Consider the following 26,352-nt stretch of genomic DNA (forward strand, 5'->3'; position numbering starts at 1 on the left):
GCAAAGTAGGACAGCGCAAAGTGCAAATAAAAGAGAGAAGATTGTGGTTGATGTTTGGAGTATTTAGTCATGTTTAGACTTCCTGAAAGTCTAGCTTTTGCTATAGTATTATATATAGTTTAGTATCTCATAACTCCTAGGCACCTTACTCCTTTGTTGCATGGTATATTAACATTAAGAAGCATGACTTGGTTGCCTACAAATGTTTGCTGACATTTTTCACTCAAATGTTGCTTTACAATAATAACCAAGAAGAAGAAAAATTTAAACAGTGTTGCCAGCTTTTTGTTTTAAACCACAGGAACTATTTTTTGACCTTTAAATTATTTCTTTCTTCAAAATATTAAGCATTTTAAGTTAGATAGTCCTAGATTCTAAAAAAGGCTTTCATGATTAGATATTTGGATAATAGAAAGATACTTTGAGGCATTTATAAACTTTATCTCTTGACAGGAAAGACACATATGACTTAAACAACAAAAAGAATATTCTAAAACCTCTATATTTTGTCAGAAGTGACATCCATATTAAATATAATACTTAATTCTTTCACATTTTAAAACCATAAAATATTTTTTTATTAAGTGAATATATATTGAGCACGTGCTAAGCACTTTCTAGGTGCTCAGGATACAGTGGTAAATAAAACTTCAAAGTCCCTATGCTCATGAAACTTGTATTTATATTTTTCTTTCCCAGCAGAATATATCATGTAGTGAAAAGTGCTATGAGGAAAAATGGAGTAGTGTAGGGGGATAGAGACTGATGTCAGTTCTATTTTAGGTAGGGTGCTCAAGGAAGTCCTCCTAGGAAGAGAAATTAGGGCAGAGGTTTGAATGGAGAAAGGTTGGAATTCAAATATCTGGCTGAAGAATATTATGAGTAGAGGGTGCTGTAAGTGCAAAAGGCTTTGAAGGCAGTGTTATTTTTTTTTTTTTTTTTTTTTTTTTTTTTTTTTTTTTTATTAAATTTATTGAGGTGACAGTTGTTAGTAAAATTACATAGATTTCAGGTGTACAATTCTGTATTACATTATCTATAAATCCCGTTGTGTGTTCATCACCCAGAGTCAGTTCTCCTTCCATCACCATATATTCGATCCCCCTTACCCACATCTCCCACCCCCCACCCCCCACCCCCCACCCCCCTTACCCTCTGGCAACCACCAAACCATTGTCTGTGTCTATGAGTTTCTGTTTCTCATTTGTTTGTCTTGTTCTTTTGTTGTTTTGGTTTATATACCACATATCAGTGAAATCACATGGTTCTCTGCTTTTTCTGTCTGACTTATTTCGCTCAGCATGTAATGCAGTGTTATTTTTGATTCGTTTAAAGAACGGTAACAAGACCACTGTGTCTTGAACAGAGTAGGGTAGACGAAGCGTGCTAGGACTTCAGACTGGAGAAGTGCATTGGGGATGTGCTTAAGAATCAGTGAGGACTTATACAGTATGCAAGGAATTAATATAAAATCCAACTTCCAATGGAGGGAATGCCATTGGAGAATTTTGAGTAGGAGAGTACCATGATCTAATTTAATCTTTAAAAAGGATCACACTAGCTGCTGTAGGGAAATTAACTATAATTGGTTAAGACTAGACACAAAGAGACTACTATGAATATTATTATAGTAGGTTGGTGAGAGATTATGGAAACTTGGAGTATGACGATAGTAATGGGGGTGACAAGAAGTGTTCAAAATTTTAACCTTAAGCCAATAAGATATGTATATGAATGGTTGTGGCAAGTGAGTGTGAAAAAGAAGAGTCACATATGACTCTCAGATTTGGGACTGGAACAACTGGATAAAAGGTATCACCATTTACTAAGATAGGGAGGAATAGGTTGAGGGTGGGAGAAGAAATAAGATTTAGGCTTCTAACATGATAAATGTGAGATGCGTATTAGACACCCAACTTCATTAACATGGTCTCATAAATTGTTAAATGTGTTTTATTTATGAAAGATACTACTAATAATCATGCTATAGTTACAATGCATGTTCACATATGTACTTTGAATGCTGTTATAACTTTGTGAGTTATATGAGGCAGCCTGTGATGAAAGATTTATTGAAGTTTCACTTTTATCTTGGCTGAGGCTATTTTTTCCCTTTTCTGTTGAAGGATTTTTTTGCTCAAGTAAGAATTTCCTAAATTTGTCTCTGGGCAAGCTATGAAAGAACAAAGAATTTTACTGTCTGGCTGATGAAAAATTGCTCAAGTTCTGCCATCTTCATTTCAATTTCATAAGACTTCAACTACAAATTTAAGATTAAAGTTATATACTCCTCTACTCCTAATATAGATTTTAAAGGGCATCGATATTGTCAGTGATGTTAGAGTTGTATTATAGGTAAAGTGTAATAATAACGATAATAATAATAATAATAATAATAATAACTACCTAATCTTTGAATGCTTATTGTTCTCCATGTACTGTGCTAAGTACTTACATATATTAAATAACTGAATCCACACAACAGTCCCCATTCTACAAAGGAGAGAGAGCAAGGGAGTAGTGCAATCAAGATTCAAACCCAGGCAGTCTGGTCCCGGAGCCAGCACTCCCAACCACACCATACTGCCTGACTGGAGGAACTCCAAGAAAGTTTCACTAGGATAAGAGATAAGAGTTGTTTGGGTTTAAATAGTAGGTGGTGAGGAAGTAAAGCCACGGAATAGATAATTAGTTTAGGATATTACTTCATTAATTTATATTTGAGTGCCTATTGTATACCAATCACTATGCTAGTACTATGAAAACTGCAGTCTCTGCCCTGCTGGTTCTCAGGAGAAGAAAGGAAATTGAGAAAAGAATACCTTGAACAGGAAGCCAGACTCAGGAAAGTATTTCTTTGTCTCTTAAATTTAGGATAGTGAAGACTTAGGCCTGTTTACATAATGAAGAGAAGGAGCCATGGGAGAATTTGAAGACTTGTCAGAGACATTGATCTATCAATTTCAGAGAGTGGCAATTTTCAATAACAATAGTTCCCTTATATTCAGGAATTAATTTTTTTAACAATATAGATATAAAATACACAAATCAGAGTCCTAGAAATTTGGCATTTATGCAGTTAATATGACCATCATTGATAGCTAAATTCAGTTAGAAGCATATTTTAAGTCTGAATTATCTATCTGCTTTAAATATCCACATTGACTAAATTTCTACTTAGCATTTTAGACTATCAACTGATGGCTGTTGGCATCAATTCAACACCAACAAGAATCCCTAATTTGGGGTGTGGTGATCAAGGAAACTTTATTCAGTGCAAACAGATCAATTGTGATACAGCATGGCTGTGGAACAGTAGTATTACAGCTCAGTTATGAAGCAGCATGAGTGTGAGGCAAGATGGGTCTGGGGCCGGGTTGCCTTGGGGTCAGGCCCTCTCTGGCTAGACAGCTCTGCTGTGCTGTGCTGTGCTGTGCTGTGCTCTGGTCTGGTCTGCTCCACCTGCTGCGGTAAGATTTGCTCCACTCTGCCCTATGCTAATCTGCTCCACTCTCCTGTAGGGAGACAACTTTGGTGTTTCATCTTCATTTGTTTCAGCTGCAGCCATGGAAATAGTCTGCAGTGAAAATGGGAAGTATGCTTCTTGAGCCAGAGGTGAGATAACTTATACAGATAAAAGTCCCTGCCCCTGGTACCTGATTGGTCCATCCTCATGCTAATGAGGACAGCTTGGTCCAGAAGGCACTGTTCTGATTGCTCAGAATGGAGCCACTCTGACTGGTTGATGAAGATGCTGATGGGGAGGCTATACAGAAATGATTCATCAAGATGGTGGAGTAAGTAAATGCTGTGCTCAGCTCCTTTCATGACCACATCAAAATTACAACTAAACTACAGAACAAGCATCATTGAGAATCACCTGAAGTCTAGCTGAACCAAAGTCCATAACTAAGGACATACAGAAGAAGCCACCTCGAGACTGGTAGGAGGGGCAAAGATGCAGAATGGGCTGGGCCCACAGGCGCATGTGACCATTGAAAGTTGGGAGAGATATCTCAGCTACAGAGGTACCCCCTGAGGAGTGAAGGATCCTATCTCCACACCAGGCTCCCCAGCCCAGGATTTCAGTGCTGGGGAGAGAAGTCCCCATAACTTCTGGCAGTGAAAGCCAGTGGAGATTGTGTTTGAGTGAGACAGAGGGTGGCTGCAGTCCTAGTTGTTGCTCTTAAAGGGCCTGCACATGAATTTACTAGCTGACGAACTCACTTGCTCTGAGCGCTAGCTTGGGGCAGCAGCTCGAAAGACACCAAGGATAAATGGGGAGAAACAGAGAGATCTGGTTTTAGGGTGAGGGCTGGAGGGGCAGCTTTCTCCCAGATGGAGGAGCTGGCAGGAGCCATTGTTTCTTTGTTGAGTCCTCCCCCCTCCCGATGTGCAGATGCAGGCAGCCACCACATCTGTGTTTCCATCAACCTGCCTAACACAGTTCCTTCGCCCCTAGTGGTTCCCTGAGACTCGGCCCCACCCAATTTGGGTGCCCACCTAAGTTGCCTGTGGTGGGTTTTCTGTACCAACATCCTGTCTTGACTCATGCTACAGATTTCACTAAAATCTCTCAAAGGTTCACAGAACTTAAACAAGCATCATCTGGCCTTGGCATGCCCTGTACTTCTTTCTAAGCAGCCCCAAGCTAGACACTAGTAGCAGTTGGCTTCAGTTCACAGCTTAGCCTGTCTCAGGCAACTCAAAGCCCAGTGTGTGTGGCAGCCAACTGCAGATTGCTTTGTGGCTTATGTCAGGTGGACCCAGGCAGGGCACAGATTGTGGCTGAAGTTGGCCTGCAATGGAGAAACTGTCAGGAGGCCCCAGGGCTGGCACGCCTGGTGGCCAGCTTCAGACCAAGCCACAGCATCACCCAGCTGCTTTGGCAGATGAAACATCCAAAGGGTAGACTGAGCAGGCAGCACAGCCCTGCAAAAGGGAATCCTGCTCTGTAGGGTCAGCCCCTGCACCTTAGCTCTTCCACTGTAGTCACAGCCAATCCTCACAACCAATGAGACTGAGGGTCAGTCCCTTCCATTGATGTGTAAACAGCAACCAAGGCTCAACTACAGCAGGATGTCACACAAAACATCCAAAAGGGACACTCCTGGAGCACCCAGCTCTGGTGACTAGGGAGAATGTGTCACTGGGCACCACAGGACACTTAACTACATAAGACCACTCTACTATGACTGGGAGACATAGGAGCCCTACCGAATACATAGAAAGAAACACAGGGAAGCAGCCAAAGTGGGGATAAAAAGAAACATGTTTCAAATAAAAGAACAGAACAAAGCTCCAGAAAAAGAATTAAACAAAACAGAGGCAAGCAATCTACCAGATGCAGAGTTCCAAACACTGGTTATAAGGATGCTCAATCATCTCAGGGAGAACTTCAACAAAGAGATAAGAAACATAAAAATGGAGATAGAAACCATAAAAAGAAGCAGTCAGAAATAAAGAAAACAATAACTGAAATGAAGAACACATTAGAAGGAATGAACAGTTTATTAAATGAAGCAAAGGACTGAAACAGTGATTTAGAAGATAAGATAACAGAAAACACCCAATCAGAACATCAAAAACAAAAAAGAATCCAAAAAAAATGAGGACAGTTTAAGGAACGTCCTGGACAACATCAAGTGTACCAACATTTACATCATGGGGCACCCCAAGAAGAAGAGAGAGAGCAAGGAATTGAAAACCTATTTGAAAAACTAATGACAGAAAACTTCTTTAACCTGTTGAAGGAAATAGATATACACGCCCAGAAAGTGCAGAGAGTCCCAAACAAGATGAAACTGAAGAGGCCCACACCAAGACATATCATAATTAAAATGCCAAAGGTTAAACACAAGGAAAGAATCTTAAAAACAGGAAAAGAAAAAAAAAAAAAAAGCAGTTGGTTGCCTACAGGGGAGTTCCCATAAAACTATCAGCTGTTTTGTGAACAGAAAATTTTACAGGCCAGAGGGGTTGCAGGAAATATTAAAAGCAATGAAAAGCAAGGAACTACAACCAAGATTACACTACCCAGCAAAGCTATCGTTTAGAATTGAAGGAAGGATAAAGGGGTTCTCAGACAAGAAAAAGCTAAAGGAGTTTATAACCACCAAAGCAGTATTACAAGGAATCTTACAGGCACTTCTTTAAGATGAAAAAGACCCCGAACCCATAAAAAATATGAGTAATAAAATGGCAATAACTACATATTTATTAATAATTACTTTAAATGTGAATGGATTAAATGCTTCAATCAAAAGATAGGGTGGCTGAAGGGATAAGAAAACAAGACCCTTACGTATGCTGCCTATAAGAGACTCACTTCAGATCTAAAGACACATACAGACTGAAAGTAAAGAAGTGGGAAAAAGATATTTCATGAAAATGGAAATTTAAAAAAAGGTGGAGTAGCAGTACTTATTCCAGACAAAGTAGACTTTATAACAAAGGTTATAGCAAGAGACAAAGAAGGACCCAGTAATCCCACTTCTGGATATTTATCTGAAGAGACCCAAATGCTACTTTGAGGGGACGTGTGCATCCATATGCTTATTGCAGAATTATTTACAATGGCCAAGATATGGAGGCAGCCTGGGTGTCTATTGATGGATGAATGGATAAAGAGGAGGTGGTACATATATACAATGGAACACTTCTTGACCAGGGAAGGGAATGGGTGCTTGCCATCTGCAGCATCATGGATGGACCTGGAGGGTATTGTGCTGAGTGAAGTATGTCAGATGGAGAAAGACAGATGCAATGTGATTGCTTGTATGTGGAATCTCAAGAACAAAATAAATAAACAAACAAAATAGAAACAAACTCATAGATACACAGAACATTTGATGGTTGCCCAATGGGAGGGGTGTTGGATATAGGTGAAAAAGGGGAAGGGATTAATAAGTACAAATTGGTAGTTACAAAATAGTCATAGGGATGTAAAGCATAGGGAATGTAGTCAATAATATGGTAATAACTGTATAGTGCCAGGTGTGTATTAGACTAATCAAGGGGATCACTTCTGAAATTATATAAATACCTAACCACTATGCTGTATAGCTGAAATTAATATAAAATAATATTGAATGTCAACTGTAATTGAAAAATTAAAAAGGTGGGAAAAGGTGAAAGGGAATAAGAAGTTCAAATTTCCAGGTATGAAAGAAGTAAGTCATGGGGATGTAATGTACAGCATAGGGAGAATAGTCAATAATATTGTGATAGCGTGGTACGGTGTCAGAAGGTGCTGGATTTATCATGATGATCACTTCTTCATGTGTATAACTGTTGAATAACTGTAATGTACACCTTAAACTAATGTAACATTGTATGTTAGCTATATTAAAAAAAATCTTTAAAAACAGATGCTAATGGAATATAGCTGCACTGTTCCAATTGAATGAGAAAGCCCCAGTCCTATTGGTTGAAATACTATTCCAGTAACTCCTTAGGAAAGGCTGGCTCAGATGGCAGGAAAACAGTGCAGGCAGGCATTCAATAGAGCAGGAGGCAGGCAGCTTAGTGCAGGCTTCTTCCTGAAGGGCAGTTTGCATGACAGGCGCCTGTGTAGAATTGGCAGCTAGGTAAGCTCTGTTTTTTAAAATTTGAGCCCAGTTAGCCACCAGGAGCCTTTCTTACTACCATGTTTCTTCAAAAATAAGGTCTTATATTATTTTTTGCTCCAGAAGATGCATTAGGGCATATTTTCAGGGGATGTCTTATTTTTTCATGTACAACAATCTACATTTATTCAAATACAGTCATGTCATCTTCTGGAACATCGTCTTAACATACCAAATGTGTCTGTCTGGCTGACAATCTTAACTGGGGCTTATTTTTGGAGTAGGGCTTATTTTTGGGGAAACATGGTATGTATCTTTTTTTCACAGGGTGTACAGTAGAAATAGTTCCAAGGTAACAAATACTATTCCCACTTCATCACTCATTTCTACTTTCTCATTATTTTTATGCAAACCAGTTCACAATTATTGAGGTATATATTATCAAAGGCATTTTTTCCTAAGGCAAACAAACAAACAAACTGACTGATAAATACTAGATGAATTTATCAATTCATTTGTCTATGTATCTATGCATCTATGCATCTATGCATCTATGCATCTATGCATCTATGCATCTATGCATCTATGCATCTATGCATCTATGCATGCATGCATGCATGCATCTATCTATCTATCTATCTATCTATCTATCTATCTATCTATCTATCTATCTATCTATCGCCTATATTCCAAAAGCATGGATTTATAATGCAGGCATGTAGTGATAAAAAAGGGTTTTTATAACTTCAAATGATAGGCTTTCTAGAGGTTACCTTGTTTTTCATATGAAGGGCGTTGTTTCAAACGAGGGCATGGAAACTAATAGTAAGTATTGCCTTCTGTTTTTTTTGTACACTTTCCAGAAGGTTTTGACTGAAGACTCTATGCACTGTAGTTCTTTCCACAGAGAGCTGACTGATACTTGAAGAAGTTTTTTATTTCTCGAAGGAAAATACTATGTATCTTTCCCAAGCCTCACTTTTGCTCTTAAATGTATTTATTTTTATTTGTGGAGAAGCTATGCAAGGTAACTGCGTACATCAATCTACGGTAAGAGCTTCAGCAGTATTATTTTAGCTAGGAAAGCATGATTATTTGGTTTTAAAAATACATATTAGATGTTTGAAAAGATTAATTTTACTACCCAGTATAATTTATGGAAAAATTAGTCTTTATTTAGAAATGCTGAATCTTTGCTTAAATGATGTTATATTTAAACTTAGGAAACCATAAACTGAGAATTGAGTCTGAACACTTATCTTGTGAAAATGTTTTTTTTTTTTTTTTTAAATTGCAGGCCTTGGTTAAAATATTAGCTAGCAAATGTCTGATTAACTTTGATAATGAAATATCCGGTAGGTCATTTAAAAATTCACTTAAAAACTATTCTATAAAATTTTATATTTCAAATAAAGTATTATGAGTGATTACCTAGGAAATTAGAAAATTTTATTCAAAACAATGTCAGAGTAGTAGGTAATATAGTATGTACAATACTATGAGTTGATGGGGATTTGAATTCTGCATATTTAAATGTTGGTTTATTGTTTTTAAATGTGATGAAATGTATTGACCACTGTATGAATAGCAAATTTCAAAGTTCCAAGGTTGAAGAAAGAATAAATTCTAGGAAAGCTACAGAAATATTAATAATCTAATTCTCTAAAATACTAAATATTTAAGAATCTTATTTAGATCTGAAAAAATATAGTTGTAATCTAGGTGTTTTTTTTTTAAACATCTAGTATGTCAGTTATTATAGGAATAGAAGAGAAAGAGCAAAAGGTTAAAAATAGATTTATGTAACAAAACGTGAATATATTTTGGTGGGCAGATACCTTTTATAATATGTTTAGCTCTTTACGTTTCTCTCAATATCCAGGTTGAAGAAAGACAAAACTTGTTATTATTTTCTTATAATTACAGGTTTATCTAAGTCTATATAACTTCTACCAAAGAATATTTTAACATTGAAGACACCAATAGTACCAACAAGAATAGATACCTTTGGAATGACAGACTTTTAAAAATGACATTTGTTGTTGATTTTTCAAAGCAAAATACCATGCCTTTTTCCTATTATTAGTGATACCTTTAAAACCCGATATTACTTTTCAAATCTCTAAATACTTTAGCTTGTACAAAAGAGACAATTTTCCTACACATTCCTCCTACCCCTCTTCCCCACCTCCGGACATGATTCTTGTTAATTGGTGGCAGAAAATCTATTTGGCATAGAAATGTAGATATCTCAGTGAATCTTCTTAGCCCATGTTCAAGGAACTCCAAATTGCAAGATTCCTGGAAGAAGGCTGGCTCAGCACTGCATCACACATAGAAATGTGCAAAAGGTCAAGGTCAAGGTCATAGAGACATAGTTATAGGAAGTAGACTCTAAATGTAGTTGGCTCTCTGTATCCATGGGGTACAGAGGGCTAACATATTCAACAAGCTGTGAATTGAAAATATTTTGAAAAAAGGTTACATTGTTGCTGACATTTACCATGTAGTTAGGCCTACAATGATTGCATATACACTGAACAGATACAGACTTTTTTTTTTGGTCATTATTTCCTAAACAATACAGTATAACAACTATTTAAAGAGCATTTACATTGTATTAGGTATTACAAATAATTTATATATGATTTAAAGTACAGGAAGATGCGCATTATGTTATATGCAAATTCTATGCCATTTTATGTAAGGGACTTGAGCATTAGTGGATTTTGTTATCTACAGAGGTCCTGGAACCAGTCTTCCATGGATATCAAGGAATGACTATAAATCCTTTTGGAATTTGAGAAGAAAAAAGAAGAGCAAAAGTATTGAATTAACATATACCTATTCATACCCCAAAATCTACCCATAGCGTTTATTTGTGGAAGCTTGAACTAACGAACTCATTACATTTTCTTTTCTAATGATAATCCTTATTATGTCATGAAATGTCATCTTTTCCCTATACCTTTTCTATTTATTGTGTATTAGCCCATATAACATACTTCATATACTTTTTCTTATTTCTATTTTTTAACGTAAAGGATTCTCCGGTAGTTAACATTGTAGAAGATATATCTAATGCAAACAATGAAAGTAAAAGTAATGATGCTGTTTATAAGGAAGATTGTGAGGAATCATGTGATGTTAAAACTAAAATTACACGAGAAGAAAAACATTTCATGTGTAGTAAGTATTAAAAGTAACAATTACAAAGGTATATGATTTATTATTTCTAGGGTAGACATAGACAAAATATACCTTTGCTTTTGTTTGGGTCATTCTATACATATCCTGATCATCCTAGGCCAGAAGTTTTGTGCTTGGCACATAGTACGTGCCTAGTAAATATTTGGTAAATGAATCAATCCTTGTTTTATGTAGCTCTGTGGCATCAATAGACCACAGAAGGAAGGGGCAAGCCAGAGGGCACTGAGAGTAGTATTGTATCAATTCGTCTAGGGCTATTTTTTTGCTTCCATTTGAAACACTAGGAAATTTCACCTTAGTTTTGAGGGGGGGAATTCAATACTGAATAATTGCAGCAATTGGTATAAGTTCACAGCAATTTATGCAACAAAGCATAAAAACAAAAAGTTTTAAAATATCAATTTTTGTTTATGTTACTATATGGTAACAATGTAGTTATTTTCATGGTGTGTTGTATGTATATAGTGGGATGGGATGAAGAAGGGGAATCAGAAATGGAGAAGGTGATGATGATCTGATGCAGCTCTTACAGGACTTTAATTCCTAGGTCAGAAAGTATACAAAGCTCATTTCAATGTGCTTAATACTGTATGTGTAACACAAGTGTCTCAGGCTTCTCAAACCAGTGAGTACAGATTTAGGTCCACTAACAGCTGTCTAAAATCAGGAAGAATCTAACAGAAAGTGAGAGACTGAAGTGAAAAAGAGAGATGAAGCAGAGTGAAATAGACTTTAAAATATCAAGAATTATTAATGTGATTCTATTGCTAGAGTGAAAGTTAAGAACATAGAAAGAAAATATTTTTTTTTAAAGAATGATGTATGCAACAATGTGCAGTTCCTTTTGTTATAAAGGACATTATCAGTATAAGTAGAGAAACTTGCATGTGGTCTGAGAAATACATAATAGTCAATGTTTATTTTCTGGTTTTGATGGTTGTGTTGTAAAGAATGTCTTTGGTGTAAGAAATACACACTGAAATATCCAGGGACATCATGGCAGCATACTCTAAAATGATTTAGGAAAAAGTTTTTTGTACTATTCTTACAAATGTTTTATAAGTAAGATTGTTTTAAAATTATAAAAGTCTAGTGAAAAATTCACAAAAATATAGTGAAAATTCAATCAGAAACCAACCAACCAAAACTTTTGACTAAGGTTTATTATGTGTGTCTATGTATATGTTTGCAATTTGTTTATATAAAAATACAGCATTAATAGAAAAAAATTCAAAGAGATTTATTTTAAAAATTAAATTGCATGAAAGGGGATTATTATAACCTTTTACTTTCTTAAATAGTAAGAATGGATGAGTCTTGGACTTTCTGCTTCTACACCTCTCATCTTATAAAGTGAGAATTGATATTCAGAATTTTGTCTCTCAATTATATCAGATTATATTATCTGAAGGTAATCATAATTATTAGGAAGCATAGTTTTATTAAGAATTGTTAAAACAATTGTGCTTTTGGTTAATCCTGAGTTAAAAAATATATATACTAACTGGAATATATAATTCTGAGTATTTAGAGATATTGTTTACATATTTATTCAAAATCATGTGAAAGCCGTTATTTTTCATTGTAATTAGTTTCTATAATAATATAATATTTAGCAAACACTTTTTATTATGATTTAAGGAAATTTGCAAAATTCTATTATTTCTTACACACGAAGTACCAAAAAACTACTAAGAACTATAATGGATGAGCAACAAGCTTCCTTGGATTACTTATCTAATCAGGTATGAATTTTTTTAGTATTGTGTGGTTATTGTATGTATGCACTGATATAATTATCTAGAGGTCCAATTATTTAATTTTGTAATGCATTTATGTCCAGACATCTAATTAGTGCGTACTATGTTAAAGGCACCACAGTAAGCCTCAGGGAAACAGAAAGCAGTAACACAAAAATGGACCTCCACTTAAGGGTTATACAGTCTAGGAGAGCAGAAAAATGTGTTGCAAATGTTGTGAATGCTGTTAGAATGACAAAAAAAAAAAAAAAGATATGCAAGATCTGAGATTCGAGAAATCTTTTCAGATGATAGAGCTCATGAGCTGAGTTGTGAAAGATAAACAAATGCTTCAAATGTCACAAAGGTTAGGTAAGAATGAGAGGGCATTTCATTCTGGGGAACTGCTTGGAATTGGTGCAGCGGTGGAGTGGCTGATGAGTCAAGGGTGCCTAAGGAAAATTGACTTATAGAAATAAGAACGAAATCATACCACACTAAGAGACACCATAGTGTCTGAGCAGGGAAATGAAATAGTTAAATTGGCAGCTGGTTGGGAGGATGACTTGAGGGTGGGCAGAGGCTGGAGGCAGGGAAACCAGGTAAGAAACTACAGCAATGGTTCAGGCAAGATACTATAAAGAACAGATCTGCAAGGGCCGTCAAATGAAGAAATGAGCAGATAAAAGCAATGTGCAGGAAGTAAATGGTAGTGACCTTAATAATTGCTATTTAGCTATGTCTTTCCTACTTTGTTAAAACAGGGATTCAATGTAGAAATTGGACATTATATACATTTCAGAGCTGGATTTGTAAGAGGCTTAGAGATATCAGTTATAAAATTCAGATAAAGGAGGTTTGTTCAAATATAAATTTGCTTAAATATGTGCATGTGTATTTAGGTTAATGAGCTCATGAATCGAGTTCTTCTTTTGACTACTGAAGTTTTTAGAAAACAACTGGATCCTTTTCCTCACAGACCAGTTCAGTCACACGGTAAGAACTTTGGTATTTCAGCCTTTTCATACTTGTCTTTTATTGCTTAAAATTTTCCTGGACAGGTTGGTGCATTCAGCAGTTTTGTTTAAAAAACACAGCTCACTATTATCTAACAGACTGGAGGAATAATAGCTGCCGTTAAGCAAACTTCAACCCAAACTGTGTGTACTTTCTTAAACTGGGAAACTTCTGTTTAAAAGCCATGACTGTATACAGATATCCTGAATCTGTTGAAAATAGCATAGTTTATGTAATTAAATTCTGGGCTCCCCTTTACATTTTATAAATAATTAATCTTCAGTTAAAAGAAAAGAACTTTCAGAGTTCCTTCCACCTGTAAAAAATTATTTTTGACATCTTTGGAACACATCAAATTGGGGCTTAAAATTTGAAAAGAAAAAGAAATAAAGCAGAAATAAACTGGAATTTAATACTTTTTTTGTACTAAAATACACTATAGTAATTCCCAGAGGTTTGGGTTTCTAAGAAAAATGCCCCACAAATTTTACAAATATGAATCAATATTAAAAAGTTCCAAGCAGATGAATATTATTGAGGACCTAGCAGTGTATCACCTCTCTTCTTTCCTTGCAAAGGGAAGAGAATGAATAGTTACTGTGACTCTCCGTGTCAGGCATAGACAGACATGTTATTTCATAACATTTTCACATGTTATTTTGTTATTTTTGTATTATTTTAATGTATCTCACTTGTTTTCCATAACCACCCCTAGGTAGGTAGTATAACATGGTAGTGAAGAGCATGGAGTCTGATGTCAGACTTATTTCTTCAAATCCCTCATCCACTGTTTTCTTGTCAGTAAATTGATGGTACCTACCTCATAAGGTTGTTCTGAGGATTAAATACATAAATACATGAAAAGTCCCTAAAATATAGCCTGATATGTAGTAAGACAATATAAGGGTTTGCTGTGATGGTGATCATCATCAGATGAGGAATATGCAGCCCAGAAAAATCTAAATAATCTGTTCATGCTTATTTGAATGGTGATGGCAAAGCAGATATTCCAACCCAGATCAGTCTTTCCTTGTGCACTATCATATTTCTGAGCATAAAGTTATTATAGAATGTCTCAGCAATTCAGAACAGAGGCAACAAATCGATGTCTGCTGGAAATGAAGGAGAAAGCAAACAATTTTATAGCTAACATTTGTAGATGACATCTTCTCAGTACTTACTGTATGCTACACTATGCTAAGTGCTTTATATAATACCTTATGATGTAAATCATCAGAATAACACTATGAAGGGCATTCCATTGTGGGGAACTACTTGGAGTTGGTGCAGGGGTGGAGTGGCTGATGAGTTAAGGGTGCATTATTATCATGATCATTATTATGATATTCCACATGATGAAAAAAAGAGCATCTTAGCTAATATTCTCAGCTAGTAAGAAGGAGAACCAGCTCTCTAACCCAGGCTCCTGGCTCCGGGGTCCTAGGGTTTCACATGTTTGTTTCTCTGGGTAATTGACACTTGTAAGGGTTGAATTTATTTTATGACCTTTATAAAAGATAATACAAAGTAATGTGTCTTAAAATAAAATGTAATATCTATATCCACACACTATGTTTACAATTCTCTGGAATGCGTTGGAGAGGGTGATTATAGGGTGCTATAGTTCTGTTGTCAACAGATCAGGCTCCAGCTTCCAGATCAATTTCTTCGTCGTGAAGAAAATGATTTTCCCCCTCTTCTCCCTTTGCTATGGGTAATAATGTCCCCAACACATCAGAGTCTCTGAAAATAGAGTAGTCAATGGTATGTTGAAAGTAGTTAATCTACTTATTCCTTTGGGTTTTCTCCTCTTCATACATATAGATTACCTTTACACATTATGCCCTCAAGATAAGCATAGATTCCTGAAAGGGCACTATTTATTGGGCAAGAGAATGTATAATTATTATAAAATATATTAAATAAATGTTGATCCAAAATTAACACTATTGAATACTAATAGCTAACAGTGATGTTATGTTTATTGAAGCATACATTCTTTTTTTAAAATTATATATATATATTACTGGGGCATATTGGGGAACAGTGTGTTTCTCCAGGGCCCATCAGCTCTAAGTAGTTGTCCTTCAATCTAGTTGTGGAGGGCGCAGCTCGGTTCCAAGTCCAGTCGCTCTTTTCAATCTTTAGTTGCAGGGGCGCAGACCACCATCCCATGTGGGAACTGGCAACCTTGTTGTTCAGAGCTTGCTCTCTAACCAACTGAGCCATTTGGCCACCCCTCTGGAAGCTCAGCAGCAGCTCGTTGTCTTCAACTAGTTGTGGAGGGAATCGAACCGGCAATCCTGTTATTCAGAGCTTGCATTCTAACCAACTAAGCCATCTGGTTGCCCCTGCAGTGTACATTCTTTAATCCCAGTTCTTCCATATATTTCCTCCTATTTCTAAAATTGAGATCATTTTTCATTTCTAAGAGTTAAAATCATCATACCTTTAATGGAAATTATAATAATTTCAGACAGCACTATTAATTCTTTACACTAAAATGATTGCCTTAAATATACACTTAAAAATATTCTGAAAGCTAATTTTACTTTTTTAGGTTTAGATTGTACTGATATTAAAGACACCATTGGCTCTGTCACCAAAACGCCAAGTGGTTTATATGTAATCTATCCAGAAGGATCAAGCTACCCATTTGAGGTAAAGTTTTCCCTTATTATATCAATAGCATAAGCACCCAACCAACTTAATGTTAAAATTTACTAGTTTTAATATTTTTTTTCTTGAAAATTTTTAAACAAATTAGTAAAAGTTCCAGTTTCAAAATTTTGGTTTTCTGGAATTCTTTGTCCAAACCACAAACATCTAAAAGAACTAGAGAGTCTTTCACTTTTCTATTTGAGTTTTCATGGTTTATACTTTTTAAAGTAAATCCATTTGGTGCAAGATCTTAATATTATCCTTATAGTAAGCAGAACTGTGCAATATAAATACGCACTTACTTTAATTAGCTTATGGGTATTAGAAAATAATGGCGTGTTTTGCCTTGGAGCTTACTAAAAAATACTTCGATTTCTCTTCTTACATATAGCTATATATTTTTTGGATGACAAGTGATTCTATGTGATTGGATAAGAAATGAATAATTTTAAGAAAACATTCATTAAAGAGTGAGACAGACTGAGAAACTGATTCATTCTTAAATTGAATATGATAAATCACTCATGTCTATTCTTAGTAGTTCTATACTAGGATTTCTAGAAAGAAGAAATTTCTGCTAGAAATTATGTGTTATTTACAGGACACACACATATATATTTTCTGGGTACTTTTTTGTGCTTAAGAAAGTTTATGGTACTGATATCATACCTTATTAATAGTTTTTATTGCATAACAAAATGATTTTTTGTAAGTAGATACTACCAGTTTCTCAGAGTTACTAACATTATTTTTTGACATCTATTCACAAGGTGTCAAAAATTAGGAATTAGTTGGGAAGTAATTTTAAATTACTTAAATTACTTCACCTACAGATTCAAAAATGGGCCTGGAGAGATGTGGAAAAAGGAAGGCCCCTAATTTTTGAAGCATGGGATGCATAATTACCTCTTTTGTGGGAAAGTGTTGGTTCCTTAACTTCCTCCACCCTGCCTTTCTCTGTGCAAGGGAAGTTTCTAAGGGAGAGGATTACTCTGGTTTCCTCCCTATATCACTTGTATGGATTCCCTACAGTTGTCCTCTTAGGGGCATTTTATTAGGTTGATGCAAAAGTAATTGCGGTTTAAAATGTTAAAAATAATTTCAAAAACCGCAATTGTTTTTGCACCAACCTAATACACGGTACCACCACATGCATCTATGAGCGCCTGCTGACAGGGACACAGATAATGACTTTCTGTCTGAAAATTCCAGTCCAAACACAGGCTTTTGGAGAAAAGAACAATCAAAGACAGGCAGATGGCCATAGTTAACACTGTTTTATTTTTAAATCAGCATTTTTAATTCAAAGGAAAAGTTAATTTATAAAGAAATACATCACTCTTCCATATCTTATAGGTACTGCTATTCAACTGAAAAATATTTAGAGTTAAGGAGTAACAGAATAACCTTAAAATGCTACAAACACCAGTACATTTAAAAAAATGACTGATACACAGACTGTACTTAGGTTACCTACAAGTTTGCTTTCATGATAAACAAAATTATGTTTAGAAATTAAAAATATGAATATATTAATGTCATACAATTGCATTGAAACTTTTGAGTGAAAGTCTTTCTTTAAGCTTAAGGGTGAAGAATGAGTTTTATATCAAAGAATGAAAATAATAGTATGTTATTTTTGTCTTTTCTGGGTCTATTTTAGGTAATGTGTGACATGGATTTCAGAGGAGGTGGATGGACTGTGATACAGAAAAGGATTGATGGGATAATTGATTTCCAAAGGTTGTGGTGTGATTATCGGGATGGATTTGGCGACCTGTTAGGTCAAATTTTATTTATTTCTCCTTTATCTTTTTTTTTTTTGTATTACACCTATAGATTGTGTCTCTTGATCAAATCATTTAGTAAAAATAGTGAACTGAACACTAAAATATGACTTAAATCAGTCTCTTAATGTGACAAATTATTTAAAATAAGTATATCTTCAGTTGGAAATATTTATTTTTAGATACCTGTTAAAATGTATCTAAAAATAGATTTGACTGAAAATTCTAAATTAGGTGTTTATTTAGTATCTACTATGCACCCAGCAGAATTCTGGCAGGCGCTCAACAACTATTTGTAGAATGAAAAACTGAATGGGCAGGGTGGTCCTAAACCTTGAAATTCTTTAGATGTGTGCTGTGTCTACACAAGCAAATGAAATAAAAAATTTAAGTATGTGGTTGTACAAATTCAAATAATGTGAACTGGAAGTAATAAAAATATCAATTAAAATCACTATGTTCAAAATTTGAAAAATATAAACCTCAGATTGATTGTATTATCTGTTTACATTATTGCCACACAACAGCATCACTTTTGCCGGGTGAATAGAAATATCAATATTTCTGAACATTGTATAATTTTACATTCATTGGGATGTTTGCGGGTAATTTAGATCATTTTTATGCTGTTATTTGAAGTTACTGTTGTTATAATTTAAATTTTTAGCATCCCATAATAATGTCATCCAAGGATTTAATACTGAATACCAATGATTTTTAGGAGGGACAGGAAATGTAATAAAATATTATGTGTAAGGCCAAATAGCTGCCATGCTATGGAGTGCAGTTAATATACCAGTATTTTCTCAGCATTAACCTCTAAATGTCCAGTGAGTGCTTCCTTCTGAATTCAGGCTCTGAATTGTCATCTTCCTTACATTATGCTTATTTCTATGGGGAAATGATGAGACTTTTGACAGAAAGGTTTTCAGGCAGTTATCCTTCACTGCTTTGTACTTGGCGTACATTTTTTAAAAACTTGAGTTTAAGTTAAATATATTGTTAAGTTTTAAATTTGAGGGTAGGGTAGAGGGGAAAGAGGGCAAGGACTTTTAAATAGAGAGTTATAGGATAAAAGACATTACACAGACCCCTAGGGACCTGTCTTACTTCCTGTACTTCTTTTTTCCTGTACTTCTTCAGGATAATTTTCAATTCTAAGTGAGTGTGTAGCTAAAATACCCCTGTAAGCCCTGGGGAGGCAGTTAGTATCTTAGCTATATTTCTAAGAGTTTCAATGCTGTCACTCTCTTCCCCAACTCTTTGAAGTTTGTTTTGACTAGACCCTTACTTCCTTTAGTAATTTCATGATTCAGGTAGAGGGATACATAAGGTGGGACAATTAAGTTTGTGAACTCATTCTAGAAAAAGTGCTACATACCTCATTGCTAAATATCACAATGGTCACCTTAGAAGTACTCCCCTTGGGAAGCTGTGCATCGACACCAGCGCCTAGACCACCCTTCAAAGCAATTTGGGAACTCTTTTTCTGGAAGGGCCACCAGAGGTGTTATCGTATTACCCTTGATGTCCTGAATGTCATCAAAATGTCTTCCTTTCAATATTTCCTTTATCTTTGGGTAAAAAAAGAAGTCATTGGGGGCCAGATCGGGTGAGTACGGAGGATGTTTCAACACAGTTATTTATTTACTGGCTAAAAACTCCCTCACAGACAATGCCGTGTGAGCTGGTGCATTGTCGTGAGGCAAGAGGCATGAATTGTTGGTGAAATGTTCAGTTCGTCTAACTCGGGGTGTCCAAACTTTTTTCAACGTTTTTTACCAAGGGCCATATGCGGTAAAATACACTAACAGCCGGGCCACTCACTTGAGGTGAAATACGTATTGCCTCACCTGGTTTATTTAAGTAAACTAAACATATTTTTGGAATTTGCTGCGGGCCATTAAAAAATGGATTGTGGGCCGCAGTTGGCCTGCGGGACGCAGTTTGGACACCCCTGGTAACTTCTTCACGCATCCTTTTCAGCACTTCCAAATAGTAAACTTGGTTAACTGTTTGTATAGTTGGTACAAATTCATAATGAATAATCCCTCTGATACCAAAAAAGGTTTACAACATCGTTGCAACAAGCTTGTGAACTTAATTGTCAGACCTCGTATGTCAGAACGGGAGCATACACATTTAGGTTATGCCATGATGTTGGCTAGAACATGCAAGGAGTATGCAGCCTGAATTGGGAGGTAGGGAGGGTTTAATGATTCATACTGGATCTACAATCTTGGAAATATTGACCCTAAACCTGGGAATCTCCATCCAGTGTTGCTATATTATGTTTCCATTCGTAGGTAATTCACAAGCTGCATTATAACAAAGAAATATTTATTCACAAAGCATTATTCTCAAAGACAGAAAAAGTAATTTTAACTGAACATTATCAAGAAATGTGTCTTTAGGAGGTGCTGATTTGGAGTTTAAACCTCATATTCACCAATACCCATCATTTTTTTACCTGTCATAATATTTCACCTGGCTTTTTGTTGATATGTTTTAAGGTAAAACTTGACTTTTTACTTAATTAATCTTTAAATGAATTTTTGAATTTAATTGGGGGAAATAAAAATGAAACAGAGTCTAGTTATCCCCAGTCTAGTGAATTAGAAGTGGGAAGATTTTTTTTTTTGGTACATTAAGCAAACACTGATAATTTTAATGAGGGCCATCCAGTCACTCCAATGATTTATGTGAGCCATTTCAGAATTCTGAAACATTAAACACCACCAAACAGTCAATAATAGTTATTCTCATTTGTATTATAATATATTAAAAAAAGCTTATTTTATTTTTACAGGCGAATTTTGGCTAGGACTAAAAAATATTTTTTATATAGTAAATCAGAAAAATGCCAGTTTTATGCTGTATGTGGCATTGGAATCTGAAGATGACACATTTGCTTATGCATCATATGATAACTTTTGGCTAGAAGATGAAACGAGATTTTTTAAAATGCACTTAGGACGATATTCAGGAAATGCTGGTAAGTTTTTTATTCCTAAAATTATCCAGAAGATTTAAATATAACTGAGTCAATATTAGGTGAAGATAAAGGTAATGCACTTCTCTTGGTATAATCCATGAAGGATAATAGAAAAGATTAGGAATGAGAAAACTGGTCATATTTTGAGTTTCGAAACAGTGCTATGGTTGTTGCACTGCATCATGGTTTTGAAGTGCTTTATACTCTTTGAAACAATTTGCCACAGGTAATCTCAGTTGATTCTTTAGATAGAGTCCTTGTGGTTTAGGCTGGGAAAGTATTATTGACATTTTCAAGTTCAGAGATGTTGGCATTTAGAAATCATAAAATGTTAGAGCTGATCTTCACTCTTCTCACTTTACAGGTGAAGCAATCTGAAAGATTATGTGACTTGCCCGAGATTCGCAGCTCACCACATCTGAGCAGGGCAAGAACCCAGGTTGATAGAACAACTAGCTTAGTACCTTGGTGCATCTACTCATTTCCAAATAAATTTAACTTGTTAGGACTTCAAAATACTTGATATTAAATTTACATTTTGATGCTAAAATTTTAAATTTGAGTTAAGAAATGCTAACTTCAACTCTCTTTTTGCTCATCATGGTACTTGTTCATTGTTTATTTTTTAGTGTTAGAAATCCAAAAATGATATATTCCTAGATCTTTAAGTGATCACAGTATAGATGGGGTAGATAAATAAAACTGAACACAGATTACTGATGGAGCTTTGGAGGTTAAAAGGAGGGCAAAAATGATTCCAGTTGATTGCATATAGAAAATCATCATGGAAAGGTAGTTTCCAACAATGGGTTTATATTAGATTCAACCTGGGAAGCTTTTGAAAGTCCTGCAGAATCTCACTCAGTAAATTTGGTCCCAGGTATTTGCATCCACAATGTTGTCATCCTTATAGTTGAGAACCATTGATGATCTGTACTTGGAGGAATGCATAGGCTTTTGGCAAATGAATGTTGGCAAAGAGAGCAGCTTGAATCAAAGTGCAGAAGGAGGAAAATAACGGGTCTGAAGAGTTGTCTGGTATGGTTGGAAGCTCTGACATCTGAGAGAGGTTAGCCTTGTGACATTAGGTGAAAGTCTGAAATCTTTCAAGTATTGACGCAGAGGGAAAATTTTAAAGAGTTACAATATATAATTTTTAACGCTTCATCTCTAAAAGTGTAAAGAATTATTAAGATATGGAAATACTATATTAGGAAAAGTTTATGTGGGGTTTCTCTAAAATATGATTAGGATCTAAGTGGAGAATAAATTTTATAATGGCAAAAAAGTTTCTTCATCACAGAATTCTAAAATTTTGGCATGCCTTACACTACATTTTTCCAATATTATTGTTAAGTGACTTTCAATTGTTGATTGCATAATATAATCAAAATAAATAAAAGAAGTTGTCAATAGAATGTAAAGGTAGAAACATAGATAAAAACAACGGGGTTAGGTGTGATTATGTGTGTAGTAGAGGTGGCCTCAAATTTGACTTTTAGCTCAGAGAAAAAATAGAAATATGAAGGTTGAACATTTGAGCAATGCATTTGTTTAATGAAAAAGATATATATTCCTGATTCTAAAACTAAATAAGCTTTTCTGGGTTCTCAAGGAAAACAAAGTGCCATGTTCTCCAATTATACTCTCACAGAAAACATGGTGGTGAGTTTTAGTTGGATATTTCTTAAATAATAGACGTAGGCATTATATTTTTGCAATAATTTATTAAATATAATCCAGAGAAGACCCAACCTGATGTGTGATCTTTCTGACAGTTGAACTTTGTTCAGGGAGTGTATCTGTGAAGGGATCGTATAATTTAGGCAGTGCTGCATAAGTACTGTATATCTCTCATCTGAACTTCTGAAAGATATTGTACTGTGTGGGTGTTGAAACTATATTCTCTCTGCAAATACTTGCAATGTGGGCATTTTGTGTCCCATGAAGAACCAAGTCAGAGGCTCTGGGTATAAGTTATAGGATAGGCCACCATTGCTAATGAAGCACTCCTCAAAGACATATCTCAAAAGATGCCAAACATTTGGAAGCATAATAAAACAAACGTGGGCTTTGAATTCTTTAAAGATTTTATATAGCTTCACTTTTAGTTCAAACATATTAGCAAAGTTCACCTACAGGTGAAATCTAGGTACAATGGGACTAATTAGAATCTTAGTTATATAAATTTTATAAAACAAAACATGACTCCTGCACCCGCCACTTAGTTAAATGGGTTGCTTTGCCCAAGATATTTAATCTTTGAAGATTATTGTGAGTATGAGGGATATCATACATATGGTGTCCAAAGGAAACCCTTTAAAAATTGTATTGTTTTAATTTCTATCCAATTAATTCATATATCATGTGGAGAGCCTTGAAGAAAAGGCACATCTCAGTAGTGTATCTAATTTTTTCTTGAGGGCATTATAGGCATTTTATATAAACTTGGCTTACAAATAAAACCAAACAACTTTTGCAGTTACAAACTAAGTTTTTTAAAGGTTGAAGTTTCACATTCATTTATACCTCTGTATCTAAAGTGTTGCAAAATGTTAGTGGTGTGAAAATTTATTATGTGGAAATTATTTTCATTTCCTAAATTACCAATCATTACATTACTTTTCCCTGAAGAATGACAGGTCTATACACCATCATCTTTGGTCTATATTATCTGATTATGTCTATACTGCCAAACTTCCATTTTTGATTTTGATTTTATATCAAATGTCTACTTAAAGAACCCTATTCTGTTGAGGAATTCAATATCAGATTTTGGAATATTACAATCTAGAGGAGAGTTTGTAATATGGTACCTTGTAGGAAATAATTTAATTTTAATTATTATTTTTTTAATTATTTAATTTTTAATAAAATAATTTTCAATTTAGTCATTAAAAAAATTCTGTTTTACCCAGGTGATGCATTCCGGGGCTTCAGAACAGACGATAATCAAAATGCAATGCCTTTCAGCACATCAGATGTTGATAATGATGGATGTCACCCTGCATGCCTGGTGAGTGGTCAGTCTGTGAAGAGCTGCAGTCACCTCAATAACAACACTGGCTGGTGGTTCAACCAATGTGGTCTAGCAAATCTGAATGGCATTCATCACTTCCCTGGAAAATTGCTTGCAACTGGAATGCAATGGGGCACATGGACCAAAAACAGCTCGCCTGTCAAGATTAAATCTGTTTCAATGAAAATTAGAAGAACTTACAATCCATATTTTAAGTAATCTCATTTTAAATTATAATGCATGTTCCACAGTTATTTTTGGGTAATATGCGAAAGATTTCACATAGCTTCTCTTTTTATTGAGTGTTTCAAACATTTAAGCCAACATTTAACTATAGATGACATCTAAGGGGTTACAAGTATAATTAGAAATCTTTAATTTTGTAAGGTTTTATAAAAGAAAACATGGCTCAATATATGCTTTTACTACTAACTGTTTTAACAATATCTAATAAAATTTGTTTTAAGTGAATTGCAACTTGTTTTCCTGAAGTCTGTTGTCCCTTTAAAGGATTTTCCTTTTTCTTTAAAGCATTAAACCATACTAGATTCTTAGGAAAATTGAAGAGAACACTATGTTCATTTATATGTTCATTCTAAATGGTTACCTATATAATCTACAGATAATTTCTATTGAAGACAATTATAAGGACTAACTTTGTGCTTTTAGTATATAAATTTTGCATGATTTAAAAATCTTACTATTTCCAGGTGATTCCATAGTATTTTATAGGTAATAAGAGTTTTCTGCAAAAACAAGTCTTTCTTCTTTTCACATTTTATTGTAGTTAATAATTGTATTCTTGTTTGTAATAAATTTACTGTACATTTATATCCTGATCAGTTGCATTCTAAAGTGCATTCACATCTTAACTCTTTTTAAGCCAATGGAAATGAACTTTAAGTGAAGGGCGGTTGAGGAAGAGTAAGACTACAGGTGGCTCTGGGAAGCAGGTCCCCTCCACTTGTTGCACTAAGTTTGAAGGAGTTGGAGTGGTAAGGATTCCATGGGAAAATACAGCTGGGCCAAGTGTAAGTTATTGATAAGAAAGAGGAAGGAAACAACAAAGAATTAGTGTCAAACAGAAAAGTATTTGTCCAGAGTTAAGGTTATACGATGTCCAGAGGAGGGTAGAAGTAGCTGAAAAAGAGGACAAAATTAAAAATACAAATGAAGATAAAGATATCAGGGTGAGATATCTGAGCCCAGAATAGGGCTAATATAGACCAAAACACAGAATCTGATTTGAGTTTAGGGATGGGCAAAAATGACACGGTCACTATTCAGAATTGCTTTCACTTTGATCTCCTCTCCATGCAGTGAATAAATCATGTACAGAACACACATGAGATAAGGTTGCAGGAGCATGAACGTGCTTCTCCAAGGCCTCCTGTGCATTTCATAGAAGCACAGCTGAAGTTCAGGTTGGAGGAGCACAGAACTGTGGGTTTTTTACCTACAGTGATAGTAACACCAGAAAAATTTATCTACAAATTAGGGAGATCATTTTGCTAGTTAGAAAGCCATATCTAATGTGTGGAATCTGGACTTTGAAATTCTTGCTGAGTTTGCATTGAGGGGCAATCTTCTTTATTATACTGCAAGGTCTAGGGGCTTCACATTTTTATCCCACCATAAAGGTTAGGGAAAGAATTGAAAATTTGAGGGTAGAAGCAGAATGGGAATAAGAGTTAGGATGTTAAGGGAAAGATAGACCCAGAGAGTGCATGAAATTTTAATTTCTTTAGGCTTAGGAATGGGAAGATATGTTTGATTTTTGAATTGCTAAGGGACAATAGCCCCAGGATGCCTTGTGAGAAGCTGTGAAAGTGAGGCCTCAAACTCCATTGCAAAAGAGAAGGTGTATCTTGGGTAATAATCCTGCATCTCAGACTCCCCAAAATGAAGTGACCTGACCTTTAGAAGTTAAGAAATCAGGATAATGGGTCCCTTTTTGCTATCTACCACCTCAACAGCATGCACACGTGTCTTAGAAGGAGGAAAAAAAGGTCTCAGTCAGTTGTCTATGATCTGAATTACATCATTATCAATTTATTTTTTCAGGATCTGAGGACTTCCCTAGATACATGGTCCCATTTAAAAATACAAACACTTTATTCTTTCTTCAACTTACATCTTAATTTTCAGTAAACATTGAAATTGTATCCAGTGAAAAATCAAAAGTATACAGATCAGAAAACTTTTCTCTATACCATCATAGCTGAGTTATAAACAGAAAAGTTAACATAATAGCTTTGAGAGCTATGGTTCTTAGAAGTACTCTAAAAGCAAGTAGTAATCTATTTAAAAGTAATTATTACTAAGAAACATAAACGACTCTAAATAGCAACACACT

The 26,352-nt window shown here is 35.0% G+C and overlaps 1 protein-coding gene across 1 annotated transcript; it reads left to right on the top strand.

Annotated features, from left to right (window-relative positions):
- Positions 1-8,453: 8,453 nt before the first annotated feature.
- On the top strand, positions 8,454-24,423 carry ANGPTL5 (angiopoietin like 5). The gene is made up of 8 exons (XM_074337124.2): positions 8,454-8,618; positions 10,613-10,757; positions 12,420-12,523; positions 13,420-13,513; positions 16,095-16,195; positions 17,859-17,979; positions 20,792-20,977; positions 23,896-24,423. The coding sequence occupies exons 1-8, from the start codon at positions 8,526-8,528 to the stop codon at positions 24,213-24,215; spliced, it is 1,164 nt and encodes a 387-aa protein (XP_074193225.2). The 5' UTR covers positions 8,454-8,525; the 3' UTR covers positions 24,216-24,423.
- Positions 24,424-26,352: the final 1,929 nt, after the last annotated feature.

The sequence above is a fragment of the Rhinolophus sinicus genome, chromosome 14, assembly GCF_057876585.1.
Source record: "Rhinolophus sinicus isolate RSI-liver-muscle chromosome 14, RSI-T2T, whole genome shotgun sequence".
In the NCBI taxonomy this organism is placed as follows: Eukaryota; Metazoa; Chordata; class Mammalia; order Chiroptera; family Rhinolophidae; genus Rhinolophus; species Rhinolophus sinicus.